The sequence below is a fragment of the Enoplosus armatus genome, chromosome 4 (assembly GCF_043641665.1).
Source record: "Enoplosus armatus isolate fEnoArm2 chromosome 4, fEnoArm2.hap1, whole genome shotgun sequence".
In the NCBI taxonomy this organism is placed as follows: Eukaryota; Metazoa; Chordata; class Actinopteri; order Centrarchiformes; family Enoplosidae; genus Enoplosus; species Enoplosus armatus.
In genome coordinates this window covers 19039783-19058717 of record NC_092183.1, presented here as the reverse complement: position 1 = coordinate 19058717, position 18935 = coordinate 19039783, and the positions used below count along the sequence as shown (strand labels likewise).

General features: G+C 45.6%; 1 protein-coding gene across 1 annotated transcript in view; it reads left to right on the top strand.

Moving 5' to 3' along the window:
- Window positions 1-18508, top strand: part of LOC139283816 (probable E3 ubiquitin-protein ligase HECTD4) — a 34906-nt gene extending 16398 nt beyond the window's left edge. Inside the window, exons 30-76 of the mRNA XM_070903857.1 lie at window positions 21-156; window positions 246-387; window positions 510-676; window positions 857-1003; window positions 1100-1284; window positions 1488-1641; window positions 1755-2035; window positions 2197-2383; window positions 2479-2560; window positions 2657-2859; window positions 3060-3195; window positions 3308-3490; window positions 3645-3809; window positions 3917-4086; window positions 4309-4424; window positions 4553-4656; window positions 5039-5200; window positions 5333-5481; window positions 5629-5708; window positions 5998-6161; window positions 6278-6515; window positions 6653-6789; window positions 6890-7016; window positions 7607-7744; window positions 7924-8060; window positions 9308-9468; window positions 9559-9740; window positions 9842-10047; window positions 10152-10282; window positions 10395-10600; window positions 10712-10891; window positions 11086-12485; window positions 12578-12785; window positions 12888-13111; window positions 13246-13391; window positions 13472-13575; window positions 13880-14003; window positions 14431-14621; window positions 14866-15012; window positions 15186-15305; window positions 15402-15557; window positions 15666-15769; window positions 16099-16320; window positions 16403-16569; window positions 16687-16882; window positions 17201-17423; window positions 17919-18508. Coding sequence (XP_070759958.1) covers window positions 21-156; window positions 246-387; window positions 510-676; window positions 857-1003; window positions 1100-1284; window positions 1488-1641; window positions 1755-2035; window positions 2197-2383; window positions 2479-2560; window positions 2657-2859; window positions 3060-3195; window positions 3308-3490; window positions 3645-3809; window positions 3917-4086; window positions 4309-4424; window positions 4553-4656; window positions 5039-5200; window positions 5333-5481; window positions 5629-5708; window positions 5998-6161; window positions 6278-6515; window positions 6653-6789; window positions 6890-7016; window positions 7607-7744; window positions 7924-8060; window positions 9308-9468; window positions 9559-9740; window positions 9842-10047; window positions 10152-10282; window positions 10395-10600; window positions 10712-10891; window positions 11086-12485; window positions 12578-12785; window positions 12888-13111; window positions 13246-13391; window positions 13472-13575; window positions 13880-14003; window positions 14431-14621; window positions 14866-15012; window positions 15186-15305; window positions 15402-15557; window positions 15666-15769; window positions 16099-16320; window positions 16403-16569; window positions 16687-16882; window positions 17201-17423; window positions 17919-18055 — 8825 coding nt within the window. The 3' untranslated portion in view covers window positions 18056-18508. The remainder of the gene's footprint in view (window positions 1-20; window positions 157-245; window positions 388-509; window positions 677-856; window positions 1004-1099; window positions 1285-1487; window positions 1642-1754; window positions 2036-2196; window positions 2384-2478; window positions 2561-2656; window positions 2860-3059; window positions 3196-3307; window positions 3491-3644; window positions 3810-3916; window positions 4087-4308; window positions 4425-4552; window positions 4657-5038; window positions 5201-5332; window positions 5482-5628; window positions 5709-5997; window positions 6162-6277; window positions 6516-6652; window positions 6790-6889; window positions 7017-7606; window positions 7745-7923; window positions 8061-9307; window positions 9469-9558; window positions 9741-9841; window positions 10048-10151; window positions 10283-10394; window positions 10601-10711; window positions 10892-11085; window positions 12486-12577; window positions 12786-12887; window positions 13112-13245; window positions 13392-13471; window positions 13576-13879; window positions 14004-14430; window positions 14622-14865; window positions 15013-15185; window positions 15306-15401; window positions 15558-15665; window positions 15770-16098; window positions 16321-16402; window positions 16570-16686; window positions 16883-17200; window positions 17424-17918) is intronic.
- Window positions 18509-18935: the final 427 nt, after the last annotated feature.

Here is an 18935-nt window from a genome sequence, read left to right as displayed (position 1 = left end):
CTGATTTGTTTTTGTGCCAGCCTCTAAGTCAGTTTCAGATGCCAAGACAGTGATCCCCATGGTGAAGCAGCCAGTCTTCCTACGCAGCATGTCTGCGCCCTCTGACTTGGAGATGATTGCTAACCAGGACTTGGAGTTTACACACGCGCCACAAAGGTATTTGTCTATTTTTGTTTGATAGATTTAGAGTTCGAGAATCACTTTAGTGAACTTTATTCCTTTACTTGCTGTTTTGCCTTTAGGAGGCGACACCATCCTACTAGTCATCGCAGCAGCTCATTTACCCTGCTGCAGTCTCTGGCAATAGAGGATAGCCGTGACAAACCAACATATAGTGTGCTGCTGGGACAGCTCTTCGCCTTTATCGGAACTACACCTGATCAGGCTGTAAGTCTCTTACTCATCACTCACTCCTTTTTTTATTGACTTGCTTGTTGCCAAGGATGCACGATAATGGTCAAAAGGTGAACTCTGACATTGCAATCTTTTTATATCTGTAATTTCTGTAGGTGTCAAGCAGCAGTTTCCTGTCTGCTGCGCAGACACGTTGGAGACGTGGCAGCACACGGAAGCAGGCACTTGTTCATATGAGGGAGTTGCTCACTGCTGCAGTCAGAGTTGGTGGGGTCACCCACCTGGTGGGACCTGTCACTATGGTACTGCAAAGTGGCCCAAGGTAAGAGAAGGGAGCTATAAGCACACACACTAACCTACAAAGAAATTCTGTTGATATACTCAATAAGATGCATGTGCAATGTAGTCATCATATTACAATATAAAAAAATGGCACAGTAAAATAATGAATGAATGCGCCTGGTTGCTTTTATACATCTGTATTTGTGTGCCATCTGTGCAGAATCGAGGAGCTGACCTGTGGCGGAATGGTAGAGCAGGTGCAGGAAGCCTTTGGGGAGACCATGACATCTGTAGTGTCACTATGTGCTCGCTACCCCATAGCTTGTGCCAACAGTATTGGCTTGCTTTGCACAATCCCCTACACCAGGCAAGAGAATTCAGCTTGCGTTATCTTTTTTGATTTGTCTCTTTAACACTAAACCTTCAGATTCCTTACCCTCATGTGTTATCTGTGTTGTGATAGGAGTGAGGAGCAGTGCCTGGTTCGGAGTGGTCTGGTCCAGCTTATGGACAGCCTGTGTAGTTTAAGTGGTCAGAGGGAATGCAGCTCAAACGAGAAGCAGACCAAAAAGCAGAAGGTGGCCACTATGGCCTGGGCTGCTTTCCAGGTGCTGGCTAACCGCTGCATCGAGTGGGAGAAGGTGGAAGGTATGTTTTGCTTGTAGGATCATATGTGAACCGCTATCAAACTCAATATATTTGTGTTGGTCTAGAAAAGGTACTGGTATAGTAGGGCAGGCAGGAAGAACTTGCCTTAAAGTGCACATTAAGAATGTTAATGTTTTTTCACATGCTCAGATGAAATAGTTGCACAATTACAAAGTTAGTAATCATTCTTTTTGTTTTTAAAGGTGGGTCTACAGATGCAGTGCACTCTGGTCTGGCTCGGCAGGTGTCCAGCCTGCTGACCAATCACCTCGCGAGAGCCACAGAGTGCTGTGGGAACCAGGCAGCTGGCAATGATGCCTTACAGGATGTGCTCAGTCTGCTCAATGACCTTTCTAGGTAAAATCTTATATCATGTATGTAAATGATGTAGATGTATCATCATCTATTTGCATGTATGTGTGTGTCTATGTATACAATGTTTGTATGTTTTCCTTTGTTTTGTATTCCAGGAGCCACATAGGGAAAGCTATCCTGAGCCAGCCAGCTTGTGTTTCTAAGCTCTTGTCTCTGCTGCTTGACCAGAGACCTTCTCCAAAGCTGGTACTTATCATCCTGCAGCTATGCCGAGCTGCCCTGCCTCTCATGAGTGTGGAGGACTGTGGTAATGTGGCCCTGCCGTCATGGAGCTACTCTATTAACACACTAGATGCTGAGCAACAAGATGCTAGTGACCCTGCGTCACGTATCGCTGCCTTGCTGCTAGCCAAGCTGGCTGACTATGTGGTACCAGGTTGGTCTCTCTTACTCAATAAATGTGTGGTTGAGTGTGGCCCTTGTAAGCAACTGCTCTTTTATTAAAAATTCAAATGCCTAAAATGTGAGCAACTGGATAGTCCTGAAGCTACTTTCTCTTGCTAATTCTTAATATTTACAATATTCCCTCTTTACCAGGCTGCCAGACCCTGCTCTCCCCAAGCTCCTCTGAGCCAGACACTAGTCTGTCCCGGGCCAGTTCCAAAGGAGCTTTGAAGTCTGAGGATGTTGGGGAGGAGGGAGAGGCGGTTGATGGCAAGCTATCAATCTTTATCCACAAGAGAGAGGACCAGTCATCTCATGAGGTTCTACAACCACTTCTGAGGTAAGGTTGTCCTTAATATCTTTGTTTTTATTTATCATTAGCAAGCTTAGTCTGGGTTTTTATGACATGATCTTCCATTCACTCACAAAATGCAGCAGCTCAGAGGGACGTCCCTTTCGGCTTGGCACTGGAGCAAACATGGAAAAGGTGGTGAAGATGGACAGAGACATGACAAAGGTAAGAGGTTTACTGTATAAAAAACAACTTGTGTTTCTGTAGCTTTATTCCAAGTGCCATCCTTACCTCTGCTGTCCTATTTTAAACCCTCCCTAGAGTGGTAGCTGTGAGGTGATCACAGAAGAGGCATCTGCTGCCCTGAGGAAGGCCAACAAGTGGGCCCAGTCTGGTCTGATAGTGAGTGTTGGTCCACCAGTGGAGACTCTAGCCCAGGAGGCTGCTGGAGGCATCACCACTGGTGACAAGAAGAAAACTGCTCAGACCGCTGTTTGCAGGGACAGGAATGCTGACCTGGCCAGGTAAGCAAAGAAGAATAACTACGGTAGTATGAATACTAGATTTGTGCACTTCCACCACATGTATGTATGATTTCTTCAGCATTCAGTTATAGGCATCAGTAAATTAGTAATGGTCATACTGTCAGTTAATTAGTGTGTTTGTCTGGTCAAACGCTACATGTGACAGACTTGTTCTGACTTCTAAATGTTGCTTTGAACAGATCGGACCCTGTCAGGCCTTTCATCAGTGGCCATGTTGCCAACAGTATGGCTGCTGAGGTTATTGCTCTGCTGCATAGCCTGCTCACTGCCCCTGAGTCCAACACCGCTCAGATCTGGACCAGTACTGCTGAAAAAGTACTATTCCGTGTTTGGCATTATCACAATGGTTGTTGACCATTAAAAATAATTAACAATGAGATGCTGTTTCCATTAAACCTAATGCTTTCTCCTTTGCTGTTTGTGGTAGGTTCTCTCCCGGGCCCTGATGTTTATCCCTCAGCTGGGGAAGTATGCTGAGAGTATTCTGGAGAATGGGAGCAGCAGTGGCAGGAAACTGGCTAAGCTGCAGGCCATTGGCAGACAAGCTGTTGCTGCACTTTGCGCTCTTGGGGGCTTCAAAGAAACTATTAAGATTGGCTCTGAGGTCCAGGTTAGTTAACGGAGACGAATCAGTGAAAATGCTATACTGTTGTACCAACTCGCGCTGCAATTTGCATCCCAGATAAAAGCATTTTAACCTGTCACTGCCACTATCAAAAGCTTTAACATGTTGGCATATTTCCTGTGATTCCTCTGCTCTGCAGGTGGTGGGTAAAGGTGTGCTGGGCAGTGTGGGCATAGTTATGTCCATCAATGAGCAGGAGGGCATCGCTACAGTCAAGTTCCCTTCTTGCGAGTACAGAAGAGCTTGCAAAGCCTCAGACATCCTGACAGTACCTATATCACGCCTCTGCACACCCAGATCTGAGGTATAGGTTTCAGCATCAAATACAATACAGTCCTTTTTTTTTTAATTTTTCTGGAAAATATCTGCTTGAATCTCACTTGTGTTTCACTCTCTGCCAACCCCCAACAGGCTCTCCCCCTCTACAAACTCTCGATCACAGAAAAAGTGGTACAAGCAGTGCAGTCCATGCTTCTGCCACAGGAGGGCAGCCTCTCCATTCACACCTCTCTACCAGCTACAGGGGATGGCTCCAGCCCGGTAATGGCTGCAGTACGCTTGCTGGCTGAAATCAGAACCAGGTTAGCAAACATTCATGTAAATAAACGCTTCTGCTTCTGATAGGTTTAGTCTTTCTTTTTGCCCTTTCCAGTTTTGACTTGATTTTATTGATAGTCTAAGGTTGAGTAGTTTTTAATCTGTTTTTAAAATGTGGGCATGTGAAACATTTAAAAAATGTAAAGGATGTTTGACAGCAAAATCATAGGTTGGACAAAAATCACGTGGTTCTTAATGGTTTTCAGGGCATGCCTGGTGATGGCACAGCTCCTGGAGGATAGCTCCTTCTGTGAAGAGTTCATCCAGCAGTGTCCTGCTGCTGTTGAGGTTCTCAACCTGGTTGCACAGGAATGCAGCCCTGGTGAGCATACATACTGGCATTTCAAATAATTTGAGCACCCAAAACCTTACATTTACAGCATCATGTATTTAGTCTGTAATACATCATTCACAGCTGTGTGTGTGACAGAGTTTTGTCTTCTTGTGCAGGGGAGCGTCTCGGGATGGTTGAGGCTCAGTGTGAAAGAGTGAGAATGCTGTACCGGGACTGCGCTCGGCCTCCTCCTCCACCACTGCAGACAGACAGACGGCAGGTGGGAGTTACCAAATGTATAGCATAGTTTTCGCAAGAGAAATCCCCTCTCATGTAACATACACATGGACTAGATGCAACTGAAAATACGCATTTGCCGCGGAAGGAGGTGGAAAACAGAAAAAGTGATCACTGAGCTTTTCCCTTATCAAAGAGAGCCTGATTTCTGTGTTCTGTGTTGATGGAAAATCTGTAGAACATGTTTTTAATTGACTGACAGCTGAAGGCAAGATAATTATAATATGAAATTCTTATATTGCTGCAAGCCTCAACTCATAATGCACTCAAAAATCTTCAAAGACATTTTTGATAAATTGAACTCTCTAGTCAGATTTGCTGGCCCCACTTATCTCCTCATCCCTTTGATGTGCCTGTGTCTTCAGCCCAAGGAGATCACTTGGTGTCCATCCAGAGTGTTCCCTCCGGTCCGTGCCTGCATGTTCTCATCCCGTCTGACCTCTGTCACCTTCTTGGCTGATCCAAGTGCTGGAGGAGGGTTGCCCAGGGGCACCTTCATCTACGCCACCTGTCCTGTACCAATTCAGGTGGGCACGTCACAGTGGAATACACTTCTTGTTATCTCAGTTTGTTTGAACATGTATTTCTTAGAATAAAAACCATGTACTGATACCGCAGCCTGTCCACAGTCTTACATTTACTTCTCTTTGTCCCTGCAGGCCCCGTCCTTTTACTGGGAGATAGAAATTGTCTCCTATGGAGACTCTGAGGAGGACAGTGGCCCGATTGTGTCCTTTGGTTTTGCCACCGAGGCAGAGAAGAGAGACGGCGCGTGGACCAACCCTGTCGGCACTTGTCTGTTTCATAAGTATGTTCATCTGCATATTAACACTGAGAGACTCCATCCTTTTCTTACTGCCCTGTCTCTGACTTGAGTGCTGACTGCTATCCTTCTCTTTTGTGTTGTTCCATCTCTGTGTGTCTGTCTCTGTCTGTCTGTGTGTGTGTGTGTCAGTAATGGTAGGGCAGTACATTATAACGGCTCCAGCCTGCTGCAGTGGAAGAGTGTCAGGCTGGATGTGGCTCTACTTCCTGGTGAGACAGGAGACAAAATATGTTTTTCTTCATATACAATCTACCATCTCATGTTTGATTTAGTCAACTTAAAAATCCATACAGCAATGTGTGTTATGGATTTGAACTAAACTCCTTAAAAGCGTTCTATCTTATCTGGCTGCTCTTTCAAATTAAAAAGCTATTTTGCAAGCATATCCTGCTTCCTTAACTCAAGCTGTATCAAGTGTTAGCATGTTTTAAAATATGTCATTAACTGTTAACGCTGAGTCATTACTGAGAGTGTAACCATATGTTTGTATAAACACAGGCGACGTGGCTGGAATAGGCTGGGAGCGTTCTGAGGGCACTCCTCCACCCCCTGGTCAGGCCCCTAAAGGCAGGGTCTACTTTACCTACTGTGGCCAGCGGCTCAGCCCCATCCTTGAGGATGTAGCTGGTGGAATGTGGCCCCTGGTACACATTCAAAAAAAGGTGGGTTTCTTTTGACTAAGAATATAAAGCTTTCACGGTCACTTTAGTTTCTTCAGTGACATAATTTCCCCTCAGGATTAATGCAGTTAATCTTCTCATTATTATTATTTTTTTAGAACTCAAAGATTCGTGCCAACTTTGGAAGCCGGCCATTTGCATACGCAGAGGGCCAAGCGCACAGAAATGCGGCAGACTTGTGTGTAGACCTTGCAGAGGAAATAAGTGCAAATTTTGAAGCACTTCCCTTTGCAATGGCCTCAGACAGTGATAATGATGCAGGTGCAAGTGTTACCTCGGACTCTGGCTCCCATGGACCCCCTTGTCGGATTGCAGCTGTGGCAGTCGCCCAGCAACGTATGTTCATTTCAGCCTTATCCTCGTTAAATGTGCATGCTTTTCCTTTACCTCTTTGATTTTGCATAAATATCCCCCAAAGCCAGGTAGGGAGTGCACTACACTGATACAATGTTTGTCCTTTTGTGTTGGCACAGAGTACAACAGTGACTTGTCGTGCCATTACAAAGTTGAGCTGAGCTACGAGAACCTGGTCACCTCTGGGCCTGACCCGCATCCCCCCCCAATCGCAGATGATGAGAGTGATGATGAGGATGATGATGATGTTCCAAGAGTGAGTGGGGCCTCCACTTCTCCCCACTTCTCATCTTCTGATAATGACTTCCAAAAGATTGCACACTTCATTGTTCATTTGGATTTGTGTTTGGCCTTAGGAGGACCACTATGCCTTGCTGGTAAAGGCCTGGGAGACCAAAGTGTTCCCTACCATTCGTAGGCGGTTCCGTAACGAGGCTGAGAGGAAATCTGGCCTGGACCAAATCAAAGGAGCTCTGCAGCTAGGTAACGAATGAAAGAATGTCATAACAACATAACCTAAAAGTCCAGTGTAAATTACTATAACATAAAACACTAACCACAACCTATTTTGCCAACATAATTTAACATTCAAGACAAGGAGGTAACAGGTCAATAGAGGTCAGTAAAAAGTTGCTTAGTTTAAAATACAGGGGTGAATCATAAGACACTACATCAGTAAATGTCCGAACATTCAGAACATTGATGGAATGTCAAAAATATTGAATATGCCTTCAATTTCCATCAGCCATACTCATTATGCATCTCCTCTACATGTTTGTTCCACTTGTAGCTCTTCTACTGTTGAATTGCCTTCTAAACTATTGCTATTAATTCGTGTGCAGTCATGCAGCATGCAAGGAGGGCACTGCCTTAAATATAATTCAAAATGAATTATCTTTTAACGAATCAGAACAAGGTTAAGTAATTATAGTGCTACAGTTAAATTTGACATGAAATTAATTGGCAAAAGTTAATAACATATTTAATGAGTTTAAAGCATAAGCTTGATGTCAAAGTTTCTTAAATATCTGTTAAACAAGAACAAGTTTAACGCTGTTTATACCGTGACTCAGGCATGGTTGACATTGCAAGACAGACAGTGGAGTTCCTCTATGAAGAGAACGGCGGCATTCCTCGTGACCTTTACCTCCCCACCATTGAGGATATCAAGGATGAGGCCAACAAGTTCACCATAGACAAAGTTCGCAAAGGTACCATTCACCTGCACCACTACACCAACACACTTAAAATGAACTAACATGAGGGTGCATTGTAAGTAAACACTGTATTAAAACTGTTGATTTGACACATTGTACTTCTGTACATCAATCTTGTCTGTGGGCTTCTGAAAATGGATTGACCTGTATGATGATTTGCTTAATCTACACAGGCTTGACTGTGGTCATCCGCTGTCCGGACAGCAACAATACCAACAGCACTACAGGAGGGACAGCCCTGCCCAAGTTTGCTATCCGGGGCATGTTGAAGACCTTTGGTTTGCATGGGGTAGTGCTGGATGTGGACTCTGTAAGTATAAAAACTTAATGCTTCAGTGTTTTGAGCCATTATTGAAAATGTATTCATAAACTCTAACTGGTTTGTGTGTGAATGAATGAATGAATTGAATTTTAGTGTCATGAGTGCCTTTTTGTGGCCCATCCCTCATGGGATTATAAGACGCCTTTACATCAAACACTAACAATACACCAGTTTCCTTCCTACAAGGGAACAACGTCCAGCAGGCTGTTCACATATTAATTCAAATCATATTCCAAAAAAAGAAAATAGATACAGGAATAAATCATCATAACCATCGTCATCATCACCCACTCATTACTGATATAAGGTTGTCTTCCTGAGTTCCCATGCATTCCTTAATCCATCCTTAGTCTCTTTTGCAAATAACCATTTCAGTCGTTGTGAATCATTCATATCCCTAATCTGAGTCTTATCCTTTGTAACATTAAACAAAAGGTGGAAAGGACAGTAAAAGACAAAATGACACTCATTTTTAATTTCCCCTAAATCACACAAATTTGATTTTCTTCTTCCAAAGCAGTGTTCCTACTCGTTTCAATAAGAAGAGGCAGGATACCAGTTATTATTTGGGCAAAAATAGATCTTTTTTTCTTTTGATTAATTAAAAATAAAAATATTTCTAGTAAAATAATAATATTTAGTTTAACAGTAAGTACTCAACTTTGGTTTACTCTAAGTCTTGTTTGCCCTGTCATATTAACATGTATTAAACACCTTCTCCCCTTACAGATACAATATTAATTTTCTGCAACTTGAAAGAATTCTTCTTCAAACAAATATTTACAACACATATACATATACGTTACCCAAGGCCCATTTTGTTGTGTATCCCATTTAGATATTTGTTTGGCTTGCCTGTTATCAACCATATCTATTAACCTATTCCATAGCCCGGCAATACCAACCTTCTATCAAACCACACAGGGTTCCCACCCACATCTCCTGTCATATGGTGTCAATTGTAGCAAATCTATGAACAGCCAGGAAATGCCAAATGGCGCAGTTGCTCCTTGGGTACCTGCCATGGCCCCAGCCGCATAGTCAAGGACTGGACAAACACCAGTGTGAAAGAGTATGTTTGTATGTAAAGAAACCAATATCTCCCTCTGCCAATAACTCCCCCTAGTGCCCTGCCTGCAGACAGAGAGTGCTGATGTGCCATACACAAAATCCATATGCTCATCAACATTAAAACCCAAATATTTGTATGCCTTTGTTAACTTCAACTTGTCCAGGTGAATGAGCTGGTACAGGTGGAGACCTACCTGCGCAGTGAGGGGGTGCTGGTGAGGTATTGGTACCCTATTGAGATGCTGGAGCGTCCGCCTGCCGGATCTCGACGCACTGCAGCTAATGGCTTAGTCTCACTAGACAGTAGCAACATTCAGATTCATAGGTAATGTATGAACCTAATGGGGGTGAGCATAATGTAAATGCATCCTGCACCAGTGCTCAAAATAACATCTGTTTTACTGCTTTGCTGTAGGGAACTGCTTCGCTGTGAGAGTGCGCTGGCTCGGTTATACTGCCGTATGGCCTTGCTCAACATCTTTGCCCCCAAGAATCCCCACACCTTCACTCGTCTCTTCCACATACCTGCTATCCGTGACATCACCTTAGAACACCTGCAGCTGCTGTCGAATCAGCTGCTGGCTCCACCCCTCCCTGGTGAGTATTAATCTTTCTTGTGAATAACTGGATCTCTCAGTGTGAGGTTAATGACCTTTTGGGCTTCTGTGCTGATTGCTCTGATGTTGTCCTTCCTGCAGATGGCACTATAAGTTCTAGTTCTATCCTACTGGCCCAGTCAGTGCTTCATAACCTCCAAGGCCAAAGCTGCTCTCCCTCAGACCTGTTCTACCAGGGCAATGCTCAGCCCATCCGGGAGTGGCTGACGGTGGCCATCACCCGTGCCTTGCATCAAGGAGAGGAGAGCCTACTGGAGCTCACAAAGCAGATCTGCTGCTTTCTACAGGTCAGCTCTGCCAATCAGTGCTTAATTTAATGAGCTTGTCTTTGCATACCTACCCAGTCTGTAAAGTTGCTAATCTTCTCTTGTAATTCTGTCCACTACGACAGAATGCACCAGAGCAGTTTACGTCTGAGGAGTTTCCTGTGACGGAGTCAAAGGTTAGCATGGATGTCAGCTTCCCAGGCGCTGCATTTGTGATCGTGTCCTGCAAGGAGAGCCAGCTAGGCTGCCGGAAAGAGTGAGTTCCTCAGAAGGGTTGAACTTCAGCAATTCATAATGAACTCAGATGTCTTACCGTCCATTTCCTGTTACATTTTTTATATTCTCTCCTGTCTTTTCCACTCCATTAGCTCCAGCCTTTACAAGGCTCCCTGGGCTCGAGTCATGGTGTATGGCCTGGGTCACAAAGTGCGTAGAAATGGCCAGCTAAATCTGATGGAGGCGGTGTGCTATCCTCTGGATGCCTCACCTACTAACACAGGCCTTACTCCTCCTCCCACAACCAACCAATACCCCTCTGTAATCATACCCACTGACAAGGTTCACATCAAACTGGGTGAGTATCTGACTCCCAGAAGGAAATTTGTACAGACTGCTTCAACTTTTCTTAAAAAATAATCTGTTACAGGATAAAATGGAATTAAATATCCCATTTTCTTGATTGTAGGGGTGTCGCCCCCTCCTGGTGCTGTACTGGTGCTGCACTCCTTGCCACTGGAGTTTCCTCTGGCCATGGCATTTGCTGAACAGCTGTTGACGTGGAAGCTGGGAGGGAGCGGTGAGCGATCAGAGGATGAGCTGGACACAGTGCCCTCGTCTGTGCTGCTGCAGGTGGTAGAACTACTAGGTGGGTTGAACACCAGTTATAACAACACCTTTTATTAAGCTGTTTGTAGTTGCTGTATACGTTTAATGCCACCCTTCTCCCCAACCACCCAAGCACAAAAGTGGATTTTACCTGTTTAATCTTAAATTATTTGTATGAACTTTCGAGATCCCAATTTGTAATGTTTTTCTATGTCATTGTTCTTATTGTTTTAGGCGGTCTGCTTTGGACCACTGATCTGGCTCCCACCATCAAAGAACTCATCTTTCACTTGCTGGCTGAGCTTTTGCGGAAGATCCACCACTTGGAGCAGCGCAAGAGCCCTGCTGGTCTCTCCAGCTCCATTGCTCTGTTGTTAAACCCCTGCCTCGCAGTGCTCATGGCCCTGCAGACAGAACTCCGCAAGCTCTACGACCGTGAGACTCAGGGATGGACTGCTGGAGGGGCGGGAGCAGGGGGGTCTTCATCTGGAGGCGTCGCGTTGGCTCTGGGGGCGGAGCAGAGCCGCTTCTCCACCTACTTCCACGCTCTGATGGAGGTGTGTCTGGCTGTGGCAGAGGTGACGCTTCCCCTCAATGTTGGCGGCTCTTCAGTGGGCGCCCTGTCCTCCACCAGCGCCCCTAACCTTAGTGACTCTTCGTCATCTTCGTCATCGTCCCCGGGCCAGACGCCACAGAGCCCCAGTCTGCTATCCAAACGTAAGAAAGTGAAGATGAAGCGCGAGAGAGCAGCGGCAGCAGTGGCGGCAGCGGTCTCTGGGAAACGGGGAAGTGGAGGTGCACGGTTGTCAGAGAGTGACAGCGCGCTGTTGAACATGGCGGGTAGTAAACCTGAGGACATGCTGTGGTTCCACCGGTGCCTCACTCTCTTGATGATCCTACGACATCTAGCCAATAAGGATCCGCAGGGCTTAAGTGTGACCAGCGACGCAGTGACAGATGCCTGCCAGGCCTTGGTGGGCCCCACTGCCCACAGTCGCCTGCTGGTGCTCTCAGGTATCCCCACGCACCTGGAGGAGGCCGTGGTTCGAAATGCTATCCGTAGGGCTTGCAACGCACATGGCGGGCTCTTCAAAGATGAAGTCTTCATCCCTCTGCAGGAAGAGGACCCCAAAAAGCCCAAAGCTGGAGCTGGGGTTTCTAGCCCTCAGGATGGCAAAGCGGGCCCTGAACCTGAGCGCCATTTCCCCAACAGCGGAGGTCCTGAGAGTCCGGACAGCTCCAGCAGCGTGACTCCAGCTATGAGTGTGAGCGCTTCGGCTTCTACCAGCCAGACTTCGATCTGCAGCTCCTCTCAGGGAGTCTCCCGCACTGCCAGTGAACTTTCTGTCGATCAGGAGCTGTTAGCTGTTCCACCTCTCGCCCCTGCTGCTGCAGCTTCGGCTGTTCCATACCCGCAGCAGGGCCCCCAAGACCCCCAGACTGTTTCTAGTCAAGAGAGTCTAGATACCTCCCTGTGTAGTACAGGAAGCCTGGGGAGTCTCGGCAGTTTGGGGGAGCCTCTCGACAGTGCAGAAACACCATCGGTGTCAGATGGGGGCTCTATGCACACAGTCACCTCACTGGAGAGCAATGCAGTCATGGCCAGGCCCATCAAGGGTTATGCTGTCATTGAGGTGGGTTGATTAACAGCACCATAATAGATCAAAGCTGTTTGAATTTGTTTTGTTCTGAGGAAATACATGTGTCTTTCTTTTGTTCCTTTTAGGTTCGTTCTCGGGCCAAAGTGGAAAAAATCCGTGCCAGTCTTTTCAACAGCAGTGACCTGATTGGCTTGTCCAGTCTGGAAGGTGAAGAGGAGCTAATGGAGTTGACCAATGAGGAGATCCTCACAGCCTCCAGTGTTAACCAAAGCCTGTTTGACACACAGGGAAGCTCCGCCCTTGAGGACTACTTCCTGGACAAGTCAGTCAGAGGTTGGTGTTGGCCTCTGATTATATATAGTATGTTCTGCTTTTACACAGTGACATTAGTTCTGCCAGTATAAAAACTAAAATGATCTCTCTCCATGTTTCAAGGTGACAAGCTTGTACCTGGAGCACGAGATGTCCTCACAGATATTTTTAAGAGCTGTGTGCACTCAGAGCAGATGCTCAGCCTCACACCGGCCAAGCCAGTTAAAGTGTCTGACATTTACCTCAGCAAGGAGCAGATCAACTCTCAGACCCCTGGAAACCTACTGCATACTTTCTTCACCAATGTTAGGCCTCCAAAGAAAGTACTCGAGGACCAGCTTACTCAGGTATATAACACACTGGCAGGGTCAAGTGTTACAAACTTCCCTCTGCTTCCCTCTGGGGTCAACCATCACATAAAAAATTAACACTTTATACTGTATATACATTCATGTGTGTCAAAATCATTTGTCTGTATCAGATTCTAAGAAAGTATGGCACTCCCAAGCCCAATAAGAACAAATACAGCAAAGCAGGAAAAGAACAGCACCAAGGCAAGGTAGTGAGCACCAAGAGGCCCATCACCAAACCTCCCACCAAGGAAAAGTCTGTGCTCAACAGTGTCAGGTGAGTAAATTCCCGCACAACACTTTTACACTGTCACACAGTAATTGAATTTTAATTTGCTGGTCTCTTGTCTCTGACAGGACTGCGCTGAGTGAGAAGAAAACGGTCCTGAAGCCAAAATCTCCTGAGAAATCCAGACCTGACGAGAAAGATGTGGAAAAATCACCCGCTAAGAAAACTGAAGGTTGGCAGAAATCACACACACTTTGAATACACACATCACTGAATATGTTAGTTGATTGATGGTTCAAAGTTAAAGACAGTGGGGTTAACCACCATAGTGTTTTCTAAATGTTTCTACTCCCTTCCCCTTACTTAAATTTGGATGTTTTTACTGTTTATCAGACAATTTGAAGATATCGCTTTGCACTCTGGTAACTTGTGATGGGCCCTGCTGTGATGCTCTACTGCCCTACAACAGTAAATTTGAGTCCTGTTTTGAAACCAGAAGCTGTGAACTACCTCACATACCACTTTGTTTTCTTTAGTCCCAGAGGAGAAGTTCCTGACACTGGAAGGCTTCCATAAATTTGCTGTTGACCGTGCCAAGCAGGACATCCGTAGCGTCTGGAGGGCAATTTTGGCTTGTGGTTATGACCTCCACTTTGAAAGGTGAGACTGGGGAAAGCCATAACCCAAAAACCAGCACTCGGACTGCTGTAACTCAAATACTGTCACAACACAAGCTGTCCGGGAACCCAACATGTTGTTGTATTGTGACAAAATGTGTCACAAGTTCAGTTATTCAAGGTTCATTTATTATCTTTTTACTTTATTAGAAGTATTCTTAAAAAAAAACTTTGTTTATCTAATTTTCCTAGCATAGAGTGCAATTTCAAATGAATGTCCTTCAGTTTCACACTACTCATCTAATTGTAATGCAGCATGACATCTGCCTATGTTTTCTTGCCAAAGACAGAAAAGAAATTTCAAATGCCTGCTCATCTTTGATAAATCGCTAACTGTTATCAAATTATTAATAGAAGTGACTAAGGATTATGGGAGGTCTCTATTTAACAGCAGCTGTCCTCTGTACTAGGTGCACCTGTATAGACACTCGTCACGCCCAGAAGGCCTGTAGGAAGTGGGGCTTGGAAATGGACGTGGCATTGGTCCAGTACATCAACAGGCTCTGCCGACACCTGGCTATCACGCCAGCCAGACTACACCCCCATGAAGTCTACCTGGACCCCAGTGACACTGCTGATCCTCGTGTGGCCTGTCTGCTCAGTAAGTAAACCACTTGTTTGTTATCATCTTTGTAGTAAACAAGACAGTCAAAAAGGCTGAAACCCTGTTGTTGGTGTTCTTGTTGTTCTCTTCCAATAATGTCATCTGCAATGGAACATGCAGTTCCTTAGGAATTTCCACTCAAAACATTTATTTTGGCTACATACTGTAAGTCACACTTGCTTAGTAGTTATGTCACCTCGTGTATTTAACCTTTTGTGTGTGTGTGTGTGTGTGTTTTCAGATGTGCCCGTGGAGAGCCTGCGCTTGCGCTTTGCTCTGCTGCAGTCCCTCAACAACACCCTGGAGAGTTTCTTCCTGCCGCTAGTGGAGCTGAGACAGACACAGACCTATCAGAACAGTATTGCAGCGCTGTTATGTGAGGCCAAAGGTGAGCACAGATCAAGCAGGACAAGGAGGCAAAGCCTCCTACGTGGATGTGACCGTATCCGTGTCACTGCCTTGTTAAAACACAAATGTCTGAACTGGATTAAAACAAAGTGAATCTGATTGGATCTTGTCTTTTACACTCATCAGCTCTTCTTCTATCTCCACTGGGTTCAGGTCTAATCTTCTACGACACTAAGGTCACCGTAATGAACAGAGTATTGAATGCCACAGTACAGCGGACAGCTGACCATGCTGCCCCAGAGATTACACTGGACCCTCTAGAGATCGTGGGAGGTATGCATTCCTTTCACTTGTTCACATGTTCATTGTTTTCAATTTCGTATCGCTTGTCCTGGATCTTTGCACAAATTCTTTCTGTGTCTCCTTCAGGTGAGATCAGATCGTCAGAGAACACGTATTTCTGCCAAGCAGCACGCCAGCTGTCTTGCATGCCATCGTCCCAGCTTTGTGTGAAACTGGCCAGCGGAGGAGACCCGACTTATGCCTTTAACATCCGCTTCACTGGAGAGGAAGTTCATGGCACAAGTTAGAATTTCTCCTTCACGTCTTCTTCTGTACTACCTTACAGTGTTTTACATGTCAGGATTTTTTTTTCCAAACCTAACCGTAGCTTTGATGAATCTGTCTTTCCAGGTGGCTCCTTCAGACATTTCCTATGGCAGGTGTGTAAGGAGTTACAGAGTTCTGCTCTTTCCCTGCTGCTCCCCTGCCCCAGTGCTGCAGCCAACCGTAACAAGGTAATGTTGTTCACTCTCTGACATGTTTTCAGTATGTTCTGTTCTTGACACCTTTTGTTCTTCCCAACAAGGCATATACAGTATATCATAGTATGGATTGGCCCGATACTGCCTGAATCTCAATGTGTCCTTACAGTTTTGAAATCTAACTGATTTTGATACCATACATAGTTTAGAGTGCCATTGCAAAACTACATAATGTTCTGTTGATAGCACAATCCTAAAAATGCAGTCTTTACTCTTCTCTAAGACTCATATTTGGCATAACAAAGTTAATCACAGATGGTGTAATATGAATCACAGTTGGGTTTTTTTTTTGCTTTCCTCAGGGTAAGTACATCCTGACGCCCTGTCCTATCAGCTATGCAGAGGAACAGTTGTTGCACTTCTTTGGTCAGCTTCTGGGCATAGCCATCCGCGCAGATGTGCCTCTTCCTTTGGACCTCCTCGGCTCCTTTTGGAAGGGTCTGGTGGGCGAGTCCCTCGACCCAGAGCAGGACCTTCAGGAAGCGGATGTGCTCACCTACAACTATGTCAAGAAGTTTGAAAATGTAAGTTCATACCTCATGTCTTTCCCAGCTAATACAGTGGTTCTAGTGACCTTAACATGACCTCTATTCTCCAACCCTGCAGGTGAACGATGAGACGGAGCTGGAGGCCCTGTGTGCTGAGATCTCCTCCCAGCACCATTCGGGAGAAAGCCCCGACTCCCCCAGCCGGCCCTGCTGCACCTTCACCTACATCACCATGACGGGCGAGGAGGTGGAGCTTTGTCAGGGAGGTCGCAGCCTCACTGTCAGGTACAGGAGAAGGATTTCTTGTCATTATCAATTCTTTCAAACTGCACTCATCTATAAGACCTAGCTCTTTATAGTCTGATGTCTTCATCTCTTTTGTGCTTGTTTGTGCGTGTTAAGCTGGGAGAATAAGGATGTGTATGCGCGGGCGGTGCGGAGCCTTCGTCTGAGGGAGCTGCAGAACGTGGAGTGTATGACAGCAGTACGCGCCGGGCTCGGCTCAATCATCCCCCTGCAGCTGCTCACCATGCTCATCCCCCTCGAGATGGAGCTGCGCACCTGCGGCTTGCCTTACATCAACCTGGAGTTCCTTAAGGTAATGCAGTAATGCAGTGCCTGCTGAATTCTGTTTGTGTACTATGTTGCAAAGCAAGTGTAAACATTTCCCACCCCCACACAGCATGACATATTTATTAGTGATTGGCCCAGAACAGGTTTTCAGTGTCTGCTGCAATTTTAGTGAGTGTTGTTTTCAATTTTTTACTGTTGATATATGATGGACATATGATTTAGAGAGATATCACTCAGACTTGACTATTTCAGAGCTGTAGGGTTTACATGAGAAACACTGTTGTCTTACAGGTTGATATTAATCAAATCTAATCAAAGTATGCCCTGCTCTCTCCCTCTGTAGGCTCACACCATGTATCAGGTGGGTCTGATGGAGACCGACCAGCACATTGAGTTCTTCTGGACGGCCCTGGAGATGTTCACTCAAGAGGAGCTCTGCAAGTTCATCAAGTTTGCCTGCAACCAGGAGCGCATACCATTCACCTGCCCCTGCAAGGACGGGGGGCCCGACACCGCCCACGTTCCCCCATACCCCATGAAAATCGCCCCTCCCGACGGAGCTGCAGGTAATGGCAGCAAGGTTTCGACATGGCCGTGCTTTGACACAAGGGGCTGCTATCTCTGCGTGACGTTCTTCTTAGTGCTGTTAGTGCAGAAACTACTGATAGTGATGATGAAAGCAGCTTGTCATAGACAGACTTTGAACAAGCTGTTTGCAGCAGCTTGATTATGTTTGTAAATTGATTTGTTTATATAATGGACATAAGAAGCAGTTCCGTGTGGGAGGAACACACTGTTAGATTTCCAAACTTCACATCTTCGCTATTAGTCACTATTTAAAATCATCGGCTAGAACACACAGTCTGTTAGGGTTTACTACAGATAAGATAGATTAACGCTCGCTTTTATCACCTAGACAAGCTTATTATTGCTAACACAGCAACTCATTGGCCGGTCCATGAAAAAACTCCAGTGGTAAACCTACATAATGAGACTCATTATGTAAGAGAAGTACTAGGTGATTATGTTGTGATACACCCTTCTGTTTTCCTTCTCTCCAGGTCAGCCAGACTCGCGTTACATTCGCGTGGAGACCTGCATGTTCATGGTGAAACTGCCCCAGTACACCTCTTTGGATGTGATGCTGGAGAAACTGCGATACGCCATCCACTACCGCGAGGACCCTCTCAGCGGCTAAGAAGACTTGACAACCCCGCGTCCCCATGCGTGTATACCTTCCCCCTCCCCCATCCGTCTTACTTTTGACCCCTGCCTCCCTGGACCTTCCTCTGAGACAGACCACAGTTCTTTATGCTCTGCTGCTCCAACAAAACCACAAATCTAATTTAATTTGATTTTACTTTGAGTGGCTATTAATGCTTTGCATGTTTATCCCTTGCTTTTTTTTTTAAATCGCAGTTTACACAAATACTACATTTCATGATTATGTTTGACACATATTTTTGTGAAGAATTCAGGGAAGATAATCTGAACTAGCGCTGACACCGTGAACAAGTGTCTGTTCTGGTTGCACTGAGTTTGAGGATGGCATTGAAGTGAGACAACTGTGACGTAGTTTTTTTTTTGTCCGCCTTTTCCCTTCCCCTACCTTTTAACAGAGGGTTTAACAAAGTTCAGTCGAGTTCTGTGAATTTAACAACTTATCGGGATGACTTCAGATCAGCACTTTACAGTTGCAAGTTAAATTCATGATTGCTGAACCCCCTCTCTGCTGTAACATTTTGGCATTGAAAGTGTGGTCTGGCGAAACCAGCTCTACTCAGAGTTGCTGAACTTTGCATTGCTGTGAAGGCAACAAACAAACTGTTACTCTCCTGATGCTTAACCTTGCTGCCTCCCTCTGTCTCCCCTCTGTGGGGGTGATGTTCTGAAACACGCCTCTGCTGTAGGAGTCTCTCCCCAGAGGGTGATGATGGTTGTGTGTGAAAAGAAAACGATGGCAAGCGATTTTCATAGAATTATCTGACGTTTGAGACGGAGGTACGACTACTACCAGAAAAAGGAAATGTGTGATGCTGCCTATTTTTGATCAAGTCAGCTATGAGCAGGCAGATGGA